We start from the raw sequence: 25,693 nt of genomic DNA on the forward strand, positions 1-25,693 counted from the left end.
GCAAAGAAACCTTTTAAATTTCACTTTTTACCGCTATATTCGAGATTTAATTGTGCCGTACCTACCTGTGCTGGTGATATGTGTTACATTGTGCACCATTATTTGAGCTGTGGACTTCTAAGGAACACGAATTTTTGAAAATATTGAGTAAAAAGGACAGGAAGGAGGGAAGAAATAGAGAGTGTATACAGACACGGAGTAGAGCTGAAGATCTAGCCGAACTCTCAGGCGACGAAACTCACGATAGAGACGGTCAAGTCGACGCCAGTCCAGATGGTCAGTCTGCTGGTAGTCCGGCAGCCAAATCCAGATTATTGGCCTAACCTTGTTTTAGGGTCTATAGTTTTTTTTTCAATGGATTTTGATTGCCTAGACCTTCTATTTCAAGAATCCGATTGCTGACACTCTGTCAGCCTTGAGCAATTTAAGATATATGACGTCATACAAAATGGCCGCCAAAGTACATGATTTTCCTTTAAAAATGAATAATAAATATATAATAAGGATTTTTTCTACAATTTTTGGCAGCCAAATGTCTGTATCTCTCTTGGACCATCACTAAAAAAATGTTTCGTGATGTTGCATGGCCAAAGATGACCAGCTTATTTGCATATTTTGAAATAGCGCCCTCTATAAACATATTAATTTGAATAAAATATGTGTGCCAGCCAAATGCCAATTTCTTAAATCTATGTCACGTTGAAAACATATTAAATGTTTTTTGGGCAACAATTGCAGTTGTGCTGCATTAATCTTTCATCGTGTTTGGTACAAATTTAGATAGGGTAGGTGTGGGGAATGGAAGACCCTTAAGCACATTTGCATAATTTACATAAACATGAACAATGTTACACATACAGACATTGTATTCACTTTAGTATTTTTTCTCTGTATTTGGTAACGAAATTGTGGTCATGATGTAACTGATTAATAAGATAACAATGATTAATGACGTCATCGCCAAAGGCCTCTCATTACCTACATGTGTAGGTAATAAGGGACAGTTACAAATCAAGGCATTTTAAATACAATTTGAATGAAAATGGGATTGTTATAGTTCAAACACTTTTTGAAAGAGATACATGCAGACAATGAACTTACTGTAATGTTGAAACGGTTTTAAAACAATGTGGCACAAAATATTTCTGTAGTTTTTTGTTTACAGTAATAAAGGTGCTCTCAATTATGTTAAAATACTTTCAGAATAATGTTCTGGCAATATGACTTTTACATCGATCAAACTCCCAGCATAGAAACAACTTCTTAAAATTAAATGCATTCAAATTAGAATGGTGTCACGTACAACCAAATATGTTTCATGATAGTGCCTTTCAACATGAAATGGACAACTGGGGAGAAGTAGGCCCCCATCTTGGACCTGGTGTCCCCCATTACCTACACACATTTCTGATCAGACACCATTCATGGTTGGCACATTTCATAAACTTCGTTTTAAAACTGATTTTTAGGAGCCACCCCTAAATATCTGCATACACCACAGCATTCAGTGAAAATTGTGTTTTTATATCAGAACAACATTTTACGATCAAAATTGCTTATCTTGGTCAATTTTGCCAATTTTCTCGTTGAGAGAACGCATAGTAGTCTTCGAAATGAATTGGATATATGCAGTAGTGTTGTTGAAGACCACATATGTCGCTATACCAATATTGGAGCCAACACGGACAGACAGTGATGGGTTCAGGCTTGGTGGTCTCCAATTCCCTAAACCTACCCTACATATGTCAAGAAAAAAAAATGACTATGAAAGAATTCATTTTTCATCAAATCGGTGAGAAGTGGTTTTACGGCACACATCATTATTCAATTGATAGGCTTTATTTAGACCAGCATTGCTCCAACGTCAGTAAATGTGGATAAAGCAGTTGACATCTATACTAGACAGATGCACGATTTTCAAAAGAAATTACCTGGTGGATTCTATGACACAATTTCCAAGAAAGTTCAAACCGTGGCAGCCATGAAGAAGTCAATGTTGGGGGTACGAAAGTCTATGAAAAGTTAATCTACTCCAGAGTGATATGACTGCAGACAAGTTCAAGAGAGGTCAATGTCAAGGACATTTTGTCATAAGAGCTTTCACCAGTCCCAACAGCACTTTTTGATGATTCTGGAAACGAGCACTCCCATGTCAAAGACGGACTTATAGAATTTGACAAAAGTTGAGATGTCAGCCAGGCATGAGACACTGGAACAACCATGTACAGTTATTGATGGTTGTGCTCTGCTGTGGATGAAAATCTGATGATGTTTGCTTGGTGTTTGACAGATCCGACAGTATCTAGAGGTCATAACGGGTCGAGAGTCTTCCAACTGAGTCCCGCGTCACTGCTGCCCTCCAAGAAATATCTTACTGTTCGTCGTCGTTGTCATATAGATCATGGCTCACCCTTGTGACCCGTTTGATGAGACCTTTTGATCGGCATCTGTCTCCTGCAATCTGGTAGAGTGTCTTTAGTATTTAGAGGGTGGCTAGTGATTTCCCTAAGGTCGTCAGTCCATCTGAGCTTGAGTCTTCCTTTGTTACGTGTTCCTTCAAAGGTACCTTGAATGATAATTTGTCAAGGTTGTCTCATGATCTTCTGCTAACTTGACCAAACTATTTGTAGCTTGTACTTGTCAATCCTGGTCGCAAGTGGCGATTGATCTCCGATGATGGACATTAATTGTGTCCATTGGTGTTGTAATCTCTTCATGATATCCCAAGTAGCTTCGATCTAACACCACATTTCAAAGGCAGATATTTGCCGAGCTTCCACCCTCCTTGACAATCATTGACCCAGGAACATTATATAAACTTGTCCACTTGATCAACTTCTTCTTCATAAACCACCATGCTCTGTTGCATGTAGTTAATTTCCACCAATCATGATCTTGGTCTTTTTCACATTGAGGTAGGGTCCAAATTATTCACTTGCACCCTTCACTCTTTTTTAAGGAGTTCTAGTAGTTCTTCTGATGTTCTTGTTATAAGTGTTGTCAGTGGCATACTGAGCAAAAACACTTAGAGGGGCTGAAAAACAATCTGCATCACCACCACTCATACATGTTACATGCAGGCCCCGCGGATCTTTTTTTAAAGCGGGGGTGGGGGGGGTGAAGTATTTATGATCAGGAAGAGAGGAGCGCAAATTGGCATGGTGTTCAAGGGGCACAGCCCCCGGAAGCTTAAGAGTTTCAGGTATTTATTAACTGTAAGATGAACATATTTTGATACCTCATTTCACCTCGGGTCACTTTCTTTCTTTCTAGTTCTCTTTAACATACTTTATACAAAAAGTGAGGGGGGCTTGAGTCCCCTGAGCCCCGCTGTTCTGCGGACCCTGACATGTAGGCTTTTAAATAAGCATATTTTTTGCTTGACTGTGAATTTAGGATTTGTCATTTTCCAACATACGCTTAACAAATAATAATTTACTAAAAAGTGAGAAAAAACCCAGGAAAATCATGTCATTTCAGCAACATTTGTAAATTACTGGTATCGAATATGTAGACAAAACAGTTTGAATTCTGTTTGGGGGTCAACTGTCCCCCCCCCCCTAACCCTTCCCCATCAATACGCCAGAGAGTGTTGTATTGTCGGCGTATCTTAGGTTGGTGATCGTTCGTCCACCAACAGAAATTTGACCAGGGAGAGAAGTTGTTGAAACGTGTCTCTAGTGTTGCTAACCTCACTATCTTTTCATGACAACAAACGACAGTTGATCGACATCATAATTATATGCGCGAGTCTGCAGGATGATTGGGTGCTCAGAAATAGACAAAAGCACGAGCAGGCCTTTACCGTCAAGATGAGGTTCCTGTTCAAGTGATTCCAGACAGTGATGTCATGCCAAGGAAAGGTCTGTCCACAACATAGTTATGATGAAGCAGGCAACATCAAAGTACAGCAAGCGATTTGAATTGATGCTAATGAGAAGATGTATGTTAGGGTCTTAGTGGATGACACAGACGTCTACGTACTACTTTTGCATCATTATCTACATGACGGACTTATAAAACGCCAATGACCATGGAGACGCCCCTTCACAAATCGAACTGTTACTGATGTTCCTGCCAATGTAGACAAGTTAGGAGATATCATTCCATCGATGTTGGCAGGACATGCGTTGACGGGATGCGACACTCTTGGGGCATACTTTGGCATTGGATAGGGTACAATGCTGAAGTGATGAAGCAGAAGATTCGACTCCCTTAGGACTCAGTTGGCAATGTTGATGCAGCATGGTCATATGTCATCACTCAACCTACTCAATGCTTTTCTTCATGTTATGGACAGTCAACAATCAACTGAATGTCAGAGGCTCGTATCAGCGTGTGGCTATCAAGGGTCCGAAGACTAGGAGCTCCAGATACCCCCAAACCTTGCCTCACTACCTCAAACTACTGAAGCGTTTGTAGAAAATGTTAAGAGAGCTCATTTGCAAACATGCGTGTGGAAGCACGTATAACAGTCACGACCTGACTGTGCAGAATTAAGTGTTAAATGACATCCTCTTCGGCATGGAATATTTTAGGGTTCCCAACACTTTAGAGGGTTTTTAAACAAATTTCAAGATTTTGAAGCAAACATATAAACGGATATAGTCCTGTATCGTATTGGTAGTTTGTAATTTTTAGGTTAATTTAAAAGAATCTAGTACCTTAGAAAACAAATCTAGTTTCTTAACGCTGTCACTGAAAATGGGCATTTATCACCTTATGCCACCTCATATCTATGGGACAGAGAGCATAAAATTCAACCGTGTTTTCTTTGAGTATTAAATTACGAAATAAAAAAAATGTGCAGCATAATTTTTACTCACTGTATCCAGTGCATCTGACTCATGACATATGATAATCTCATGTTAGAAATTGGTATTTGGCCATCATTTAGAACTATGCAAGTTAATGTGTCTATAGAGGGCGCCATTCCGAATTATGCAAATTTGCATATCATTTGTGATCATACAGTATCGCAATTTTTATTTAGTGATGATTCTAGAAAAAAATCAAGATATGTCACTGCAATTTAATGTAGTAAAATGCTGTTAAAACTTTTTATATCATTAATTTTGGTTAAAAAGGGGATTTTGGCGGCCATTTTGTATGACGTCACATATTTCAAATTGCTCAATGCTGACAGAGTGTCAGCAATCGAATTCTTCAAATTGATGGTCTAAGGAACTATAATCCGAAGAAAAAAAAACTATAGACCCTAAAACAAGGTATATCGAGATGGCTGCCGGACTATGGTCACTCAGCCGTGGAAGAAGAATGCGTGAGTAGTGAACTAAAAGACGTGATATGCAAGGAAATTACAAAGGTACTACTGTCGGGCCCTGTAATTGATCAGATTGTTGACTCTGTATATGAAACTGTGTGTAAGAGATTCGAAGAAAAAATCTCACAAAATGTGCATGATGGAATGCTACTTGAACTTGAAAGCAAGAAAAGAGAGGTGAAAGACGTGAAAGATAAAATGGATGCCTCGACAGGGAAAGGGCAGCAATCGAATACCTTGAACAATATACTAGACGCAACTCGTTGCGGATATACGGAATACCAGAATCTCAAAACGAAAATACTGATAACATTGCCCTCAATTTGTTCAAAGATAAGTGGGATCTTGACCTCATTCCTACAGATCTGGGCAAAAGTCATCAAGTGACACCTCGCCCACGAACAGATAATGGCCAATTCCGTGGCTCAGAAAATCGTCCGAGAGCTGTGATAGTGAAGTTTGTCCGCTACAACATGAGGATGTTGGTCTACCAAGCCAAGTCGAAACTTCGAGGATCCAAAATATACATCAAAGAGGATCTAACTTCATCAAGACAGGAGATAGTCGGTGCCTGTGTCAACAAAATCAAAGAGAAGCGTGTAAAACGTGTCTGGACACAGGACGGCCGCGTTCTTGTCTTGTCAACTAACGACAAGTTAATCACCATCAGAGATCTCCGTCCTGTTGAATCTTTGTAAGTGTTCTGCAGTTTGGTTTATTTCTTCATACCATAATTAATGATGACCAGTCGTGCTAACATGAAATATCGTTGCTTGATATGTAATACTTCAGTCAGGAGCAACCAGAATGAGTGCATTGTCAACAATGGTGCCATGTTAATGTGGAGTCCCAATATCCGACTATGAGCGAGACATTGATTGGACTTGTAATAAATGTATATTTCAAGAACTACCGTTCCATGATCATTGTGAATCTGAAACATTCACACCACAACTAGATGACATAGATGATATGCCTGCTACATCTCGTGACTTGGACGAAGCCCGGTTAAATACTACATGTAATTCCTGTTCTATATGTGAAAAACCTGTAAAGAGAAATCAGAAAGCAGTGCTGTGTACTAATTGTTCAAAATGGGTTCATATTAAATGTGCAAATGTTCGACGTGCTAATAGTAATGATCCTAGCGAGAAATTTGTTAATTGGCAGTGTACAAGATGTTTATTTTCCCAATTATCTTTTTCTATTTGATACAGATTATGAACAAGAGACGAACAAAGATTCGTCTGATAGTAATGTCAAGTCAAGATGTGGGTGAGTGGAACCATGCTGATTTTACATTTTCCAGTGAAAAGGGGCTTAAAGTTGCTCATTTAAACGTAAGAAGCCTTCGATATAAAACGGCTGACCATAAAGTGTTTTGTAAAACGCTATCATTACGATTTTATATCGATCGTTATCTCATGGACCTATTATGGATGGACATTCATCGTTTTCTTAACGAATTCATTGTGATTGTCTCCGTCAATGTCGTCTCAATAACATTCCCTACATGTTTCTTCACTTTGATCTCATGATGGTCACCGCCAAAAAGCCGGGACAGAATCAAGATAGTGATTTTACACATGTTAATATACATGCCCAGAAAAAAAATACTCGCCTAAATCATGGAAAATCGATGTGCAGTTCTGGCTTATAATCGGAAATTGTTGTTCCGTGTACTGTATTTTCTTTTGAAAAACATCTTGACATACTAAATAGAGGTTATATTTGGATTGGTTGTGATTTAAAATCCAGTTTCCCCCTATTTCCTCATAATATTCCAGAGTTACAACGCACAGGGCTTATAAAGATCATGGCCTTCTAATTGTTTTATAAGGTCATGGGTGTGTGCGAAAATGTGCTAATCAGTAATTATACATTTCGTATCACCAAAATCGTCTGCTTTTCAACTTTGCTGCTGGGATGTTTTTATTTAAGACACACTCTTACAGAGCACACCATCCAAACAAAACCCAAGAGAGGGAAACTGCTCCTTTGTCAATAGGGACTTTTAGCTTTGCGTGGACTGATACGTGTGACGTCCATTCAAGGCAGTGCATTAAAAGGACGTCGACCGTAGCAATCCCCATTGTCTTCGTGCGAATCTAAAAGTCCCTAGTGACCGAAAATGCTTACGCAGTCGTTATTGTTAAAACAGCTGAATGTTTTCATTAAGATGCACATAATCAGAAGGCAGTGACTATCATTGGATCAATGAAACTTAGTGCTCAATTGGTTGCCATTCCTATTGTTCGTATTTTCAATCAGTCAATACAATCTGGGCGTATCCCAAATGACTTTAAGATGGCTAACAAAGTCCCTATTCCCAAAACAAAGACTAGTCACGAACTAAGTAACTTTCGTCCTATCCCCCTCTTGTCCACTGTTTCCAAAGGGCAGTCCACTCTCAATTGATAGAATATCGTCATAATGAAGAATTGATGTCCGATCGAAAGTCCGGTTTTAGGAGTAAACATTCTACCTCAACATGCTTAACATAGATTTGTGAATTGTTATACGATAACCTTGACCAAGGGCGATTTACTGGTGCTGTTTTCTTAGACTTGGGAAAGGCGTTTGATATCATCCCCCATGATCTTCTTATTAAAAAATTGGAATAGATGAATGAAAATGGACTAGTTGTTTACACAGACAAAACTAAAGTTATGTTATTTTCAAGTCGAAGGAAGAAGAATCCAGTCAAATTACAGATAAAAATTGATTGTAAACTGATAGAAAATGTATCGAAATTTAAATATCTGGGTGTTATTGTAAATCAGAACTTAGATAGGTCTCCCCATGTCAATGATGTTGTTAAAAGGATTATGAACTCGCTCATATGTATGCGGAGGGTTAAACACTGTTCGACCAGGGAGGTGAAAGAAAAGGAGGCGAAACTCTTGTAATTTATTCAAACGCATTCTTGAGTTCTTAAGCGTAACAATGGGATGTGTAACATTCCACTTGGCTTTGAAGTTCCATGCTCCGAACCGCGCTTCCACTGCGGGACTTTCGGAAGCCAGGCACCAGTTTTACATTTATTACAAAATATTAAATTACCGGCAAAATTTCAGTGTAAATCAAAGCCTTTATATGGGGATTTTATTGGGAATAGTGCATCAAACAAATTTTCAAATTTAGAACTCGTCCTTCCTTTAATTTGTGTGCCAGAGTTGGTAAAAGAAAATTACATCCTGCAAAAACTCAATATTTTAGGATGATGCGCTAATTTGTGCATGCTTAATGTCCCGTTATTTGATCCATGATTTACAATCTTCAATAACATTAAGTTTGCTAATGCGTGTTTTCGCGTGTTTTTTGTATTTTTCAAGTTTAAAAAAGGATGAAAGTACACAGTTTGTGTTCGCTTGTTCTACTCTTTACACATTCAACAATGGATGAGAAATCATGGAAGGGACAGCGAACAGTTGCAGTGATACCATTTTCTGATGTAGGAATTCTAAATCCTGAAATTTCATGCGCTCTTTTATCTCACCACCTGGTCAACAGTGCAGATTAGCGCATAACTTTTCGGCGGCTTGGAGCATGGGGTCAAAGGAGAGCGGCTTGATTCCTGTCCTTCTCTATCACGTCCCTGGTTCGACAAAACGTGTATTTACTAATTTATACTATATTTTAATTCTTCCTCACATTGATTATTGTTCAACTCTTTGGGGATCACTGAAAATGAAAGATTTAAGCGACTACAGACATGTCAAAACAAACTTTGTCGTTTAGTATTAGATACAGATTATTATACGCCTGTACAATCTATGTTAAATTCTTTAAAGTTGCAATCCATCAAACACAGATTGGAATGCAATTATCAAGTACTTATGTATAAAATCCTGAATAGTCTTGCTCCTGTTTATCTAAAACAAGGTCTACCTCAAAGTGCTAACCCGTATCCCACGAGATCAGTTTCAATGCATCAATTGTACCTTGCCAAACCCAGAACCGATTTACAAAAACAGACCTTCTCGTACACAGCAGCAAAGTTATTCAACTCACTACCCATACTTACCAAATGTTCTGCCTCACTAATTTTTAAACGAAATGTCCCTGAAATTCAAGTGAGTTAATTTTGCGATCGCTTACATGAAGTATTCCTACCATCCTCTCTCTCTTTCTCTCTTTCGTTTACTCCTCTTCAATTTTCATCTAATTTCCTATTTGTATGAAATGTTTTATAGTTTGTTTATATTATGTTGTTTTTTATTGTATATTTATGTGTATTGTAAGATATATGAAATGTAATTTGTTTGTTACAGCAGGGCTCCCTTGTAAAGCAGCCTTGCGGCTTGAATGGGACCACCCTGCTTTTATAAAGAAGACATGAATAACAATACAAAAATAAGAATAAATAAGAATAAGAGCAATAACCATGCACTTTGAAGGCATTACGGTCTTAAACAAGAACTCAACTATTCCTTTAAACATGTGGTTAAGCGCGTGCCTACCTCAATCATTTTGTTTTGTTATGTACAACCACCATAATATTCCTCCTATCTCAACGTAAATCATTTCTATTTGAAGCATACACTAGGGAAATTGTGGGTATGAATATAGCATTGTATGCTATGCATATATATCAGCCAGATAACATGGATAACGGCTACTCTGTTCCTTTAATTGTATTGTATTTTTAAGAATTTATATATATGTTTATAGTGTCACATGTTTAGCTAGTTAATTGTTAGTTTTACTAACAAGTGTCAGTAGTTTTTTTACTCACCTGAGCAAGAGGCTCAAGTGGCCTATTGCGATCGCTTTTTGTCCGTCGTTCGACATCCGTAAGCTAGTTAATTATTGTCAACCTATTCTCAAAAAGGAATGATCGGATGTTAATCAAACTTGGTGTGAATCATCCTTAGGCAAGGGAGATCTTAAATTGTTTAAATGGGGTACATATCCCCAAGCGGGGCTGGGGGCAGCACCACCATAGTTCTTTAGTGGCAGTAATTGCACTTTTTATTTTCCTTCTTGAATACCCATGACTAGATTATAAATTAAATTGTAGGAATCACATGCAGGAAAAGTATTGTTATGTAGTGGTAGTACTAGTCTACACCCCCTCTCAGTAATAGTTTATGATATCACCCAGTATGCCCTTAAAAGAAGAATAGAAATAGCTCGGAATACATTTCTGGCAATGAAAATACTTTATATTCACAGATAGAAAGGTGAAATTTGTGCTTTGGTTAAGACTAGTATACTGTAATGTATGGTCTGTCATATTGTATGGAGCAGAAACATGGACAATAAGCATGGCCATAGAAAATAAAATAACATCTTTTGAAATGTGGATTTACAGCAGAATGATGGAAATATCCTGGAAAAACAAATGAAAACCAACAAAGATATATTTCACATGGCAGGCCGTGAAACAAATTGCACTGGTAGGATTAGTTAATGAGAGAAAATTCAAATATGTTGGTCATGTTAAAAGGCACCAAAGCCTCTTAAAGGATGTGTTGGAGGGAAGAGTGTAAGGAACTAGACTGAGAGGGAGACCCAGAATAAACTGGGAAGATAATGTCAAGAACTGGAGTGGACTAAAACTGCAAGAGTGCACCAGAAAGGCAGAACATGGAAATATGTTGCAACCAACCTCCGAACCGGGAGGAGATACATAGATAGATTATGTGTATAGCAAAAACAAGTAATAAATCATACTCCCAAATTTACATAAAATTTATTTCATCTTGTTTTATATAGGAAAGTGCATGAATCCCGAAACCAAAAACCAAGAACCATATGGTGTGGTTTGCTTTTTTCAGATTTAATATTGTGGTCATGATAGATATTAATCTCATCGACCTGTAATTTCATTTTCGGTTTAGCTTAATCAAATTTGGAGTTGACTTTGAAAGATTATTATTATTATTATTAATTGTTCCACAGAGAAGTTACCGGCTTGGCAATAGCGATCAAAGTGATCTGGTAGGCAAGATCAAAACCCAAAACCAAGAACCATATGGTGTGGTTTGCTTTTTCAGATTTAATATTGTGGTCATGATAGATATTAATCTCATCGGCCTGTAAGTTACGGGCTTGGCAATAGTGATCAAAGTGATCTGGCAGGCAGTCCAATCATCTCAATAAATACAGAGAAATCGGTTGGTGTAGAATCACTTTTAGGCAGTATCCCCGCCAACTATAGCTGTAACGTCGTTTAATACGTCGAGACAGATGCCTCTTTCCTGTCGTGCCTTAGAAGAAAGAATCAGTTACCAAGATTTCTCCAAAGTCTATGGTAAGCAAACTTAACATCCATTAAATGTTCAGTGTAATATAAATCGTGTAGAGTTGACTATAAGTGGAGGGCCAAAGTCAGAAAATAGAGGTTTGCCTGTCACTACCACACAAACCAAGCACACCTTGTTTATTCGAAAGATTTTACAATGATACACAACATTTCAGAGGTGTTTTATTTTATTGTATCGAACACCCCTGAATCGAAGGGAGCGTTCTAAAAAGCTGCCCTTTTGATGAAAAAAGGTGTTTTATAAAGGATATCTTTGAACCACCCTGAGTTTGGTGTCACATCAAGGAAAATTTAATTATCTTAATATTTATTGAATAGCGATCAATTAACATCTTAAAAATTGTAAGTAAAAAAACATGATAATTTGTTTTTCCTCGGATAATTGAATGTTATCAAAAACTGTTATTTTTTCCATAATTATATCAAAATCGGAGACATGCATTTTTTCCAAACTTTCTAGAAATTTACCCATGTACAAGAAAAATATCATGTGCTAAGGCGAGGCTTATATCTATTTTTTTTTTAAAGTGTTATAGCAACCCAAAGTTACTGATTTGATTTCCACACAAACTAAATTTTTGCCCACATGTTTATTAACTGTATGTATATAGATTACGTGTATTATTGCATTGATGACGTGTTTGGTGTGTTTACATCGAGTTTTAAAGATAACTTTGAAGTAAAACCTGTAATCACCATGTATTTGGTGCCAAGAGATGAACATATTCTGAACCGACAGCACCGACCTTTAGGGTTGAGTTTGTATTTAGCTCAAACAATACCGCATTTCACAGCGATTACCAGACATTTGCCCCTGCTACAATTGCTCGGTTTTATTTCGTCGAAGTTACTATATATGGTAAGGGTTAGGGTTACATTTTGGTTAAAGGTTACGTTTAAGGTTAGGGTTTAAGGGTTAGGGCAAGTAGAGCGTTGAATTTAGAGTCAAACAGAATGTGCTTAGTGTAGGAGAGTAACGCAGAGATGTTGTCACAGGAGCAAGTGCCGTACAACCTTCCAATCATTCATTTTGAACAACCCATTTTTAGATGCGCAGGCCGGCTACTCGTAACACTCTCAGTTATTTTTTTCTTGTTTTGTTGATATCTCTTGTAGTATTCGAGGACCATCAAGAATGTTTGGCGGAAAACATGTTTTTCTTCTTATCATCTCGACACTGGTAATAATTCAAGATGTCAAACGCTGTTGGGTTACGGCAGATGAGCTTCCGATCCAGCACGGCGTCCTCTTTGTCGGTGTCGGCTATAACATGATAGATGGTAACCCTGAAGGGGGTGACTTAACAACTGGAGGCGTAGATCCAGGTATATTGATCAGTCGACGGATCTTCAAATTCACTTATGACCAAGGGCAAACAACTTCTGACCTGACGAGTCGCATTCCCGACGAGATATCGTTCGTACGGCGAGACAGTGCCTTTTCAGAATCATCACTGTCAACGTTTCATGGTACAAAAAGTTACGCTTCCAAACTCGCCGCTCAAGTTGAAGTAACAGGTGAGTGTTATCTAAACTTGGGAAATCAGTACTGACGGAAGGGAAATTTTTACAATTATACGACTTCCAAGCAACAATGGACCTTTGCAGACAGGGGAGTCGCTTAAAGAGGGGGAGGACGTGACACCCCCACACTAAAAAGGAAAAAAGGGAAAGAGAAAAGGAGAAAAGATGAAAAGAGAAACAAAGAAAAGGGAGAAGAAGAAAAGAGAAAGGAAATGGGAAAGGAATGAAAGAAAAGGGGGAAAGAAAAAAAAGGAAAGAAGGAAAAAAGAAGCTAAGAGAGAAAGAGAAGAAGAGAAGAAAAAACGGAAGGGAAATATGAACAGGTATATGATTGAGAGATATAGATGAGAGATGACGAGGAAATACTAAGAAGAACGATAACGGCAAAACAAAAATAACGAGGCCGCCGAAGTAAAAGTATTACAGGAAAAAAAATCAGAAAATCCTGACCAGAAATGTGTTTTAAATTTTTTCCTCTTTCACATTATGATACAATTTAAGCGAAATTTTGCCATCAAAATTGTTGGGGCTCCCAACACTTTACAAGAGCTTTAACGTTTGCAAAAGTGAAACGATATTGTATGAGGCCTTACGAATCACAAACTGCAAGAACAAATAGTGTGTAACTACATTTTTTCAAAGATTTTGATACGAGATGGATGACATGAATTTTACTGACTTCAGTCTTTAGAAATATCGAATAATGTATTTTTGTTAGGCACGCACAAATAAATGAGTCTATTCAAGTAGCTGCCTGTAGCCCGGAGGATTACCCTATTGAGCCATATTGCAGGGCAATCGCTCATCTGTATGAAAGCAGAACAAATAAGAAAGACAGAATGGAGAAAGTACGGAATAAATAGGACTCATAATAAGCATATTGCTCCGATTGTCTCATTTTCGCTCGCGTGAACATTGCCAGCACAAACCACTGACCTCTACCTCCTGAACGGATCATCGCCCATTCCCATTCACTATACGTTACGTACTAAAAGGCTGTATTGTCTGACCGTTCATGAATATTCATGTTTTTGCTAAACTCAGCAAAATGTTTGCTTTTACTAAATGGAAAAATTACGGTGGGGGGGGGGGGTTGGATGAAATAGACATAATGAAATAGGCAGAAGTGATCTATGATAATTCATGCTTTTGATGTTTCGTGTGCTCGACCTATAATTTTCAAATCGCTTGGTAAACTGAGTCCAAAGTTAGACTTGTTTCACATGTGTATTAAAGGCAATGACGAGCTTGCAACCTATTTTGAAAAATTACGGTGGGTGAACTTTCAAAAGTCAATGAGACATAAGGGCTCCAATGAAAGAGCTAGTGAAAACGTACGTCGGGGTAGATGTGCTTTTCGTTTAAACAAAAAATGAATTTTTTACGATTTTTTAAAACAACGTCCATAGGCTAACATGTTAGGCTGCTGACTCTGATCATGCTCTGACGATAGGGGGCGTTGTGAAATGAGACTAAACGGAGCCATATGAGAGTTATGCATGTTTGAAATATAAGATTACTAAATGTATGTGAATCTGAAATAGTAAATTTGGTGGATCAAATGTTTCGTAGACGCGGACAACTCTTCCGTTCAACGTGTAATACATATCACTAATCATGTTTTTCTCGCACACCAATCTCCTTCGATCTATTTCTTTGCAGGTGGATACGAAGGTGTCATGGCCGAGGTCCAATTCGCTGCAAGTGCCCGTAAGTCGTCTGCTTCCACTTAATACCACAGTCACGCTAACGAGTTCGACCCCACACGGACAGCATAACGAAAAATACATTACATTCATCTACATGGTTGCAAGATTCGTTAGATCTCCTCATCTCCATCTATCCTATCTTATTTTTCTCTCTATCTCCCCCACTCACTTTCTCTCTCTCTTTCTCCGTTCCAATTTCTATAATTATTCAGAATTTTGTTTACTGTAACTCAATCTCTTAATGTTCTTTCATTTCTTGTTCTATTATAGGCCTATATACTTTCCCCTCTCTACCTATAAATCTCTATTCGAGGTGGATCAATAATTCTCGGGCAGGAGGTGGGGGCGCAAGTGTGACATTTCTGTGACAGGCAATACAACAAGGACCAAACATTAATCAGGCCTCTTCTTACCCCTTTTTCGAACTCTATTTTGGGACTGAGGTCATGTTTGAAGTCCATTTGAAGTCTGGCGGTGTGACTGAGGTTTGAAGAGAGGGAAATTCGTATGTTGTTCAATATACAGATATATCATATTTGGTGACCTAGCTGTTGCAGTATCTTTTGTGATGAATGTTAGATTGGTGTGACACTGAAGTGTAAAGAACAGTATATTTTCTTCAAAATGAAATCATGGTAAATTATATTATTATTAATATGTACCAATCACCTTTAAAAAATGTGTATAGCTAGAATGTAGTATAATGTATGAATTAAATGTAAAAAAAAATTGCATGGCATTATGTAGGTTAACCATGTTAACGGTTAAAGAGTATAAAGAAAATGATTAATGGAAATAATTCCTGTAGGTTACCAACAAGTGGCTGACAAAACGTCAGGTGAAGGATCTGTGTTTCTAAGTAACGAGACAATCACAAACCTTGGACAAGCACGTTACCGGACGGAACTTGCGCTCACCGGGGAGCATTTACTCTCACCCGGCTTTGTGGCTGCCGCCTGCCGCCTTCCACAGACCTACACGGAAGCAGATTATATGGAATTCATGGAAGACTGGGGAACGGTAAAAATACACCCCTAAATAGATCTCATCAGCATTAATGATGTTCTTCCAGAGGCCCCACAATTATTACAACTATATTTGTTTTCCGTGCAGTATCTATCATATTTTTCGGAATGGTATGTGAAATGTTACATGTGAGGCGAAAGGGAAGAATTTCGAATTCGTGAACCCCAGCCCACATGCCATTAATTCTCATTTCACTCTGTATATTTTTACATATTACTTCGAATTTATCAGGTGGGCTGTTTATCGTACAGACCACCTTATAATTTCGTTAGAATTGCCTTTATCAGGTGGGCTGTATATCGTACAGACCACCTTATAATTTCGTTAGAATTGCCTTTATTATCAGGTGGGCTGTATAACGTACAGACCACCTTATAATTTCGTTAGAATTGCCTTTATTTATTCTTTATTTTTCTTATTTCGAACCACTTTTTTGTAAGCACGATTACTTGAAAATGGCTTGATCAAATGCCTTGAAATTTGGCGCACATATGTATAGGCATATGTACAAAGCACAATATTGTTTTCAACGTTGATCTTTACTGATGACGTCATCTAGGCGCCATTTTGTAAAATTTTACGAAAATCAACTCATGATCATATCTTCATAACCAAAAGCTATTTCTCATTCATATTTATTATGATCAAGGTCAATATCCGTCCGGTCAATTTCAGGTCAAAGAACGCGCGCGTCAATACGCGCGCAAAGTTTTATAATGCTCAAAATCGTCTCAAAATCATTTTGCATACGTTTTAGGCCATTCTAAGCATTTTATGAAAAATCGCGCACAGGCGCATGCGCGCGCGTTTTCGCGCGTTACACCATTACACAACGTAGAATCGCCATTTTCTTTTCTTTCATGATGTTTCACATATTTTTACAAACAAATTGATAACATGTTTATCTCTTTATGACTATTAATAACGTAATGAGCGTCCGTTTAACATAAATTTCCGTGCGCGCAAGCTCTTGTATTACATAGCATATATGGGCAAAAACATGCCTATACAAAATCCATTGTAGCTCTTTAGGAGTCAAGGTGACCCCAATTTTTTTATTCATATTGTGATAGAATATGAATTGGAGATATGATTTCATGTCTCATTTGACTCTCAATTTTCTCATGACGTCATCATAATTGTCTCCGAACCCATAATTTCAATTTGCATATTATGATGTCAGCATATTTTTTGAAAATTGATTTTATCGCTGTAAATATTGATTGATTTTCTTCCAAATTTTGATATGTTCTAGCTGAGACAATTTTCTACAAATGCAGTTGCTACTATCCTTCATTTTTACAAAGGCATCATGGCGTATTTTTGCAATTAAAGGAGGCATGTCAATTTTTTCACATTTTGCGTGTATTCTCTGTGGGACATGTCTTTTTCTCAAAACTCGATTCTACATTCCCGTCTTTCGCCAGCAATATCTACAACGTTTTAGCTTCGTTTACGCTGAACTTCGAGTATTTTGTAGCTGAGACAAAAAGCTATCTCAAATGTACCCTTTATTTTGTCTCAATTTTTTGTTGGATCACCCCACCTATACTTGTTCCAAACAAGTATTACAAATGTAGTTATTCTTAAATTTGTTTATGGTCAAACGAATAAATGAATATTGGATAGATTTTTATATAATATCTTTCGGGAAAGGCCATATATGAATAGAAATATTATTATCTTCATGAGTATTATCATTAGTATTATAATTAATAATAATAGTAGTAGTAGTAGTAGAGTAGTAGTAGTAGTAGTAGTAGTTATATCAGGAATAAGTGAGTAAGTAAATATACGAATGAATAGGCCTATACTAATTATAATACTACTAATAATACTAAAAGTAATACTAATTAACAATAATACAAACGAAAATAACAACCTTACTATTATTTTTTATTCAATAGCATGTCATCGAAGAGGCTAATTTGGGAATTAGGGAAGGTCAAAACTTGGAAGAAAAACGATCATCCTTCGTCAATTACGCAGCTCAAAATGTAAGAATGTTCACCAGAAATGCATTTTCGTATATTTGTGCGTGTGGGTAAGTACGTGTGTGTGTGTGTGTTTGTGTTTGTGATTGGTAATGGATGATTGCATGACAATGTCTTTAAATTATGTTGTGTTTTGAACATTCTGCTTACACGTCAGCCGAACACACTTGCTTCGAACTATATCGAACGATAGTGGGGTTTTAGCAATTTGTGTTTTGACCCCAAAAGGCATTATATTCTGACCCAACAATCAAATCTTACAGTTGTAATGCCAAATATGGCTAATCCCATATTTAGCATTTTTTCCATGAACAACACAACTGCAGCTTTTAATAATTAAAAGAGATAATCAAATTTGGTTAGGATTAAGGGGAATTTTACATTAACATTCAAACAGTGCAAACAAAAGAATTCGAGGATCAACCGCAAAATTAATACGTTACTTGATTCCCCACCCCCTCCCCCCCCCCCCCAAACATGTTGTAGACAGACCACCACAGGGTACACTCCAGATCAATACGGGCATATTTTCTTTTTTTAGATTAAAAGTGAAATTCAAAATCATTATTATTACCATTGTTATTATTTTTATAATTATTAATATCATTATCATTGTACAGGTTGAAGGAAGCATCTCAGCTTCAGGAGCCTATGCTGGCTTCAGTGCTTCCTTATCGGTTGATATGGAATCATTCAATAGCGCAATGGACAGTGAAACTAAGTTTGGCAGCAGTTCTTCAAAGTACAGAATCGGAACCAATGAATTAAACGGTAGGGTATTTTACTACACTGAGGCCGTAGTCGATCACATTCTAGTTCCTAAACATGCTATGTCCAAATTTTTAAAAGTAATTCAATATAGCATTATTGCATATTTCACAATCAACTTTTACGATTACTAAAATGGCACAGTCACATCACATTAGTTCTTAAAGCACTCCTTCGGCTTCATATGAGTGAACGCATTGTTTTTAAAATTATTTTGCTTTTATTTTCGTTTTGTCCAAGGCTCTGCTCAAAAGTACAACATGACTTTGATAATAATCATGTTCTGTCTAGAATCTCGACGTTTCCTAAACTCTGGATGACTCGTTCTTCCTGAGCTAAATGCAAAGTTGGGAGGGGTGATTAGCAGTGTGTTGGGGGGAGGGGGCACATACGTGTAATCGATCGAGGTAAAAAAGGGGTCTAAAAAAGTTCAACCGATCTTGGAAATTTTAGGGGGCACATCCCCCCCCCCGTGCCCCCCCCCCCCCCCCCCCCCCTCCTCCCGTGGCTACGTGCCTGGTGATTAGGCTTTTAACTACTATAATAAAGTACCTTTTCTTTCTTTCTTTTTTCCTCGTTAATATGTTGTATCTTACTTGGTTGTTTTGTGTATGTGTATCGCGTTTGCTGCTAGAATGCGTTGACGTAAAAATAGCGCCACTTAAATGAAAAATTGAATTTGATTCGATTAGGTAATATTTGCCGTTGTTGTTTTGAATATATCTCATCTTTACTAATACTCTGATTTATCCCGTATTTCATTATGTTGAAGCTGAGATTGCACTCTACAAATGAACTGTGATTCAATTTTAGATCAGAAGATGGGATCGTGGTTAAAACTCTGTTTTAAAATTAAGGACAGGGAAGACTGCAAAATCTGCCATTGTGGTTTTTACTTGTACGTGTTTTTTAATGGAGGCTGGGATTTTTTTGTCAGAGTCCGATTTTCTCATTGACTCGGTGCTATTACGTGATCGGCCGATTAACGCGGCTCCTACTCGTTATTCTTATCACCCACCCTCCCAACAGGCACGTAGCCAGAGTTTGATGTTTGGGGGGGACGTATATGTAATCGATCGAGGTAAAAAAAGGGGTCTAAAAAGTTCAACCGATCCTGGAAATTTTGGGGGGCACGTGCCCCCCCCCTCCTCCGTGGCTACGTGCCTGCCTCCCAAGCCTTCGTCAAAACATGATACTTGGCTGGGTCGTAAATCTAAACACGCAGTCTAGCCTTTTGATTTCATGGTCAGATTTGGTGAACGCCTCTTAGTTCTTACTATTCTTCATCGATACTTTATCTCTCTTACAATTCTCATCTGCACATTTTCTCCTAACGATTCTCGACTGTCAACATCGCTTTCCTAGCTGCTCTGTCTGCTCTGTATGTACCGAACAATAGTCAGAACAATAATTTCTACTGTTTCTACATCATTGCTTGCTAAATGAGCTAGTACATAGGCGTGTTATATAAGTGGATGGTGGATTTTCTTTTATTAAAGACCAAATCTCCCATTGAGATTTGTATATGTATTATGTCTCGATCAAAACGGCAGATCACCTTATTCATCTCCGTGACGAATCCCAAGTCTAGTCCCAATCATTGTTGTTATTAATATTATTATTATAATTATTAATATTCAAATAGTCAATTTAAGACAAATAGATATTTTTAAAAGGCACCTTATTCCTAAAAAGTGATTAAACATTTTAGCTTAATATTCAGTAGTATTTCAGAGCGATTCTAAATTATAACATTGATAATAAACTGTAGATAAGAATGACCAATCGTTGTTTTCTCAAACTGAACTATATAGGTGCAGCATGTTTTGGGACCGAACTCTCCATATATGTAGAGCTTTTTTTTCTAAAAATGTTTTGTCGTTAAAACCCCATTTCGGATCAGAACATGGGTTTTAATTCAACTTTTGTCTTATTTCGTCTTCTTTTCTATAGAGCCCATCAGCCTAAAACTGATTGCCATGCCAGAGATCTTCGTAAACGACTACTGGACGGGATTAGATGACTATATATCTGAAGGCCACTGCACCGCCTCTTTTGATCTGGAGAGCGTGAAACAAAATATGGACCAGGCTTTATCGAACTACGGCGAATGGCGTGAAATAGATAGGAGCACAAGTATGAAAAAAGAAATCTTGACTTTTTAATTTGTCTTTTGATAGGGATAGAGTGACAGAAATTATGAACAATGTTTTACGGGAAAACGGCGCATGGAAAAAAAAAGCCAAAAGCAGAAGAATGAAAAAAAAGTCCTTACTTTCAATTTGTTCTTTTAAGGTACCAAGTAACTAAAAATATCTAACAGGCTTTACCGACATATCAGGAGTCAAATAACAGACTTGTAGTTATGCTGTTTTATTTGTAATTCAGGTATATTGAAAGAGATAACTTTAAAAAATAGCTCGACCAGTTTTTTTTTGTTGAATGAAAATGTAGTGAATCTGAGTCAAAAGAAAATTTTCAACACTCATATTTGAGAGATTGGTCTGCCGTCCTAGCCATTGAGGGTGTGCACTTTCTATGTGTCTTATTTTTCTATATTTTTTTTTAAAGAATTACAATTTTCGTTTCAGAGCAATACTAGTCGTTCAAAAGGTTGTGAAAACCGGACATAGGCAATTTATTAAAGCCTTTGCGTTGGCCAGATTTGTCCATATAATAATAATATTAATAATAATAATAGCTAGTTCTTATTTAGCGCTTTTCAGGACCGAAGGCCCTATCAAAGCGCTTTACAGATATATATATTATTACCCCGGCCAAGGGATTCAGGCTTACCCGCACACAATGTATGTACATTCTCCACTCCCAGGGGAGTATTCCAGCCATATGGCAAACGAGCTACTTTGCAAATTGACACTGGTGACTAATGAAAGGTTAAACATAACTAAGAGATGGTGTCCTCCTTGTTTTTTGTTTTTTTTTATTAACCACAGTTTTATCTTTATAGGGCAGCACTTTTATTAGAAACTTCTTCTTCTTGATTTGTTTTTGTTTGGCAATCAGTCACAGTTGACTATTTTTGCCACACACTATTTAATGAATTATTTATATATATACATATGTACAATTTCATGTCATAAATGACTATTTTTAGGATTCTTTCTCTTTCCATCCTCTATCTGCTTTCCACAATGGCCTTGTTGGTGTAGATAACAAATTATTTTGTTATACAATAATATTGAAGACAGAAATTACAGAAACCAATTATTGCTTAGTTCTATAAACATGAACCAAATATTGACTTTAACAAAAAGAGTAATTTATTAAAAAGAAGGCGAATTCAAAGACTTTCGTTGAAAACTACAAAACAGCGATGTTGAAGAAGAACAAAATCACAAGTAGCAACAAATTTTAGGATGTGATCATGTCTCAACTTGTCGTTTTATCGGTTAGATCCAGTCATCCAAATACCTCTAACGTGGCCGGATGGGGTCTACGGTCTTCCCAAGCCCTACAACGGTTGCCCTACTACTGATTGGGACGAGGGATCTCGCATTCGAATTTATGGCCCAAAAGATGAACGAGAAAACAAATGGAGCAACGTTAATCTTTTTGCGGGTTATAGCATATCATCGGTTTATTCGAGACAAGAGTTTTGCATAAAGACTGTATCTAGCATTCCTGGTTCTAGATGGCAATGGCAACCTGGATCTTATTGCATCTACCAATTTGATTCGACATGCCCACAAAGTATGAATTAGTTTTATAATTATACTGGACCACACGCATCAAATCCACTATAAAACCTTGTTAAGATATGCAGTGGCAATGTTGGCGAAGCGGGTGTTTATTTCTTGTATTACTTTTAAAAAAAATATATATGATGTTGTACAGTGTATATAAATTATACGGTACACATTTCCTTTTTTAGAATAGATAGGTTTATTTAGGCTATTTAATTCCTAAATTCGGAAGCACAAACCGGTCTAATCCGGTACTCTAAGCTTGTAGACCTACATGTATAATTGTGTGATCTACAGGCTGTTGTATATATTTTCGGTTTTTATTTTTGTACGACAGTAGTTACTCGTATCATTTGTGGCTAATAACCCTCAGTAAGCTGTTTTACTTAAAGAATGTGCTTAATTATAATTTTTCAAGTTTAGGGGTGATCTGACTATTCCTTCACACAGCTTTCTATTGAGTTGAGAATTCTATTAATTTCATGCAGCTCATAGTTTGCTGACAGTGACCGTGTGTTTTCGGGTTTCTTTTTCATTTTCTGGATCGCACTAAATAGCAGCCTGCCTTGTAGAGTATCTGATGAAATGTTCATATATGGGTGTGTGTTTGTCCCATTTATCCCTCCATGGTGCAAGACTGGATATTTACAATCTTTCTCATGTGTTTTCATTTTTGTCCGGCCCCTTTCTTAGGCTTCACATCTAGTAGCATAGATTGGGGTTACCCAGATAATGACGCCACATTTGGCATGACTGAGGGCGTTCAACCTTCTGGGACAGACACTGCAATCAACTTTTGCTGCCGGAATGATAACGTTGTTTCACAGAAAATACACCTCCCCGTTGATTCCAACTTCATGCTTTTATCACGCTTTGGTAAATGTCAAATGGTGAGTAGATGACCGTCAATGTCCAACAAAGATACGTTTTCTCTTCACACTGACATCCATTTATTTTGGGAGGTGTGATGCCCCCCACCCGACATAATTTCATCCAGGAACACAAATTGTGAATGACTTGTCAATCACTTTGAAGAAATCATTCCAAGACAAATTAAAATCAAATTATTTAACCTCACAAAGTTAGGATTTCACTTAAAATATTCACACAAAAAAGGAATATGGCTCGATCAAAAGGCGACAAAGCAAAGGGAGAACCGGGTTTAACTATTAAAGTGACTCGGTAACATTGTTGAAGGGTGATGAAAAAACTCCGTAATTTGTGTATGAAATGTTACTTATTATATTCCTTCTACTGTTCTAACCCTCTAACATGCAAACAAATCCTGAAACAATTCTCAAACCACAAAGATATGTATGGCTTTCTTTGAAGGCGTCACTGTGCGACACCTTCTAACCTTTTTTGAATTTTTCTAACCGTTTTTCCATGAAAAAAAGACATGACAGGCTTTTAAAAATCTGTAAACACTTTAATATCTGGAATGGTATATATAGAGCCAATTCATTGCTTTGTGACAATTTGCATTTACCTAAAATGTAATCAAATTGTAATAATAAAGATGGGAGAAGTAAGGAATCGATCAGATCAACGTTTCCCCATTTTTATCGTTAATAATGGTCCGTTTTCACTCAACTTTCAGATTATCTTTAATTGTACATTTAGCATTGAAGTCACTACCTTAGCACCATTTTCTCTCATCTGAACAATGTTACTAAATCCCTTTAAGCCCAAAATAGCAGATTTGAACGCCAGTATCATGCTTTAACATTATCTGAAAACGTAGAAATTAATAGCTCATGTTGTATTATAACCCATTCAACCTGACCTAAAACTTAATCCAAAAAACATCAGGCCAACAAATCTGTTGAATTGCTTTGCTTTAAGGAGGCGTGATGGCTCAGTGGTAGAGCAGAGATATTGTATTCGGGAGGTCCCAGTTTCAAAACCAAGTCGAAGAATTAGTGCCCTTTGTTACAGCATTAATCCTCATTTGTAAATCCCAAGGAGAGGATTTAAAGCCGTAGGTTTTTGTACACTAGAGCCGGTTAGCAATTCAAGTGCAACATTAATTATAAGTTTCATTGTAGCAATATAGAGCTATACTGAAGTGATGGCCTTGTTGCAAAGATTTTGAACTTTAGATTGTTGTTGCTGCCCATCAATTAGTCTGAAATCGGGACATCATTTATCAATTTGAGATAATTTATAGCAGAGTTACTTTATTCCTCCATCTGTCCGTTGAAATAAAAATAGGTCAATCAGAAATGTCTGATTTCGTGCCGACGTATCCATTTTACTCTTTTAATCTGTTGAACGATGTCTTTTATCAGTTTCTATTAACTTCCCTAAGTATGTAATTACTTTGTAGACATCTCATAACTTGAATTGTATATTGTTAACTTTTAGGTGCCTATTTATTATGTTATGTCTTAATATGGAGGTTTAACAAATGCAATACATGTAGTTTTATGTAAACTTTTGTATAATCTTCCTTACTATAATTTGTTTTATATTGCTTACTCCTTCCTTTGTAAATTTAATTCATGAATCGTTATTAATTTTTATTACAAATATACCTTTGATGATTTGTACAAATCGATGTAAAGCGCTTAGAAACATTAATAATAAAGTGCTATACCAAAATATATTATCTTTTGGTATAGGTTCATGGTATGTCGGTGAAGAAGGAATCGATCTACTGGCCGACTGATGGCAAGTCCATAGTATCTGGAGATAATCCTAGCGACGGTTTGTATAACCAGGGCGTGCGACTGATCTACTGCTACTACTACCATAGTGACTCAGATATCCAATTCTCACCTGTAGCACAGACGGATCGATTCACATCTGAGCATAATCGATTCGTCGAACTTATTTTTAAGATTGTTGCTGGCGAAGTTAATTAATTAACCAAGTTTACTTAAGTTAAGTTTTGTTTTGGTTTCTATTGTTTTTTCTGTTTTGTTTTAGTCTAGGTTTAGCATGATTGTAGCTACTTTCGAAAAATCAATTCAAGAGCAATTTCAATACCCTATTGTTTATCCCATAAAAACTTTTTCGGATTACTCAATCCGTCATTGTCATGTTTGCAAATTTCAATAGGCGAAGCAAAAGAATATTTAATTTAGGTGGGTTTTTTTAGGTTCAATCGAATGTAGTTGCGAACGTGTTATTTATTTTGTTAAACTTCAACACAATCTTAAAGAGAAGGTTGAGTTCTGGGAAGAGGTGACAAATAATTTGTGAGCGTTGTCATTGTTATTACGCAAGTGTGGAAGAACATCATATCAAACACGTTCCCTGAAAAGCACGGCTCCCTAAATGCCTTCATATTCTAAATATGTCATGTTACATCGTAAAAATCCAGGGTAGGATTTTTACGCCACGTGTTCGTGTAGTCCCATATACATCTTTCTGTGTACAGTGTTTGTAATTTTACCAAGACTTGGCCTA

General features: G+C 37.1%; 1 protein-coding gene across 3 annotated transcripts; it reads left to right on the forward strand.

Moving 5' to 3' along the window:
- The first annotated feature begins 5,256 nt into the window (after nt 1-5,256).
- LOC115924959 lies at nt 5,257-25,246 on the forward strand. 3 transcript variants are annotated; one of them, XM_030987969.1, is made up of 11 exons: nt 5,257-5,978; nt 6,502-6,559; nt 12,672-13,072; nt 14,741-14,788; nt 15,596-15,807; nt 17,721-17,810; nt 18,428-18,578; nt 20,529-20,711; nt 21,990-22,286; nt 22,973-23,169; nt 24,904-25,246. In XM_030987969.1, the coding sequence occupies exons 3-11, from the start codon at nt 12,691-12,693 to the stop codon at nt 25,144-25,146; spliced, it is 1,803 nt and encodes a 600-aa protein (XP_030843829.1). In that variant the 5' UTR covers nt 5,257-5,978; nt 6,502-6,559; nt 12,672-12,690; the 3' UTR covers nt 25,147-25,246. The 3 variants fall into 3 exon arrangements, with proteins under 3 accessions (XP_030843829.1, XP_030843830.1, XP_030843828.1); XM_030987968.1 differs by lacking the exon at nt 5,257-5,978 and adding an exon at nt 6,006-6,305; XM_030987970.1 differs by lacking the exons at nt 5,257-5,978; nt 21,990-22,286 and adding an exon at nt 6,002-6,305.
- The last annotated feature ends 447 nt before the right edge of the window (nt 25,247-25,693 follow it).

Source organism: Strongylocentrotus purpuratus, unplaced genomic scaffold, assembly GCF_000002235.5.
Source record: "Strongylocentrotus purpuratus isolate Spur 01 unplaced genomic scaffold, Spur_5.0 spur5_scaffold_17, whole genome shotgun sequence".
Classification (NCBI taxonomy): domain Eukaryota; kingdom Metazoa; phylum Echinodermata; class Echinoidea; order Camarodonta; family Strongylocentrotidae; genus Strongylocentrotus; species Strongylocentrotus purpuratus.

What these genes read in the sequence shown, in the direction of transcription:
- LOC115924959 (XM_030987968.1), top strand. Translation starts at nt 6,257, where the DNA reads ATGCCTGCTACATCTCGTGACTTGGACGAAGCCCGGTTAAATACTACA. An exon ending in CGCTCAAGTTGAAGTAACAG is followed by an intron (nt 13,073 to 14,740) that starts GTGAGTGTTATC and finishes ATTTCTTTGCAG; the next exon opens with GTGGATACGAAGGTGTCATG. An exon ending in CCAATTCGCTGCAAGTGCCC is followed by an intron (nt 14,789 to 15,595) that starts GTAAGTCGTCTG and finishes TAATTCCTGTAG; the next exon opens with GTTACCAACAAGTGGCTGAC.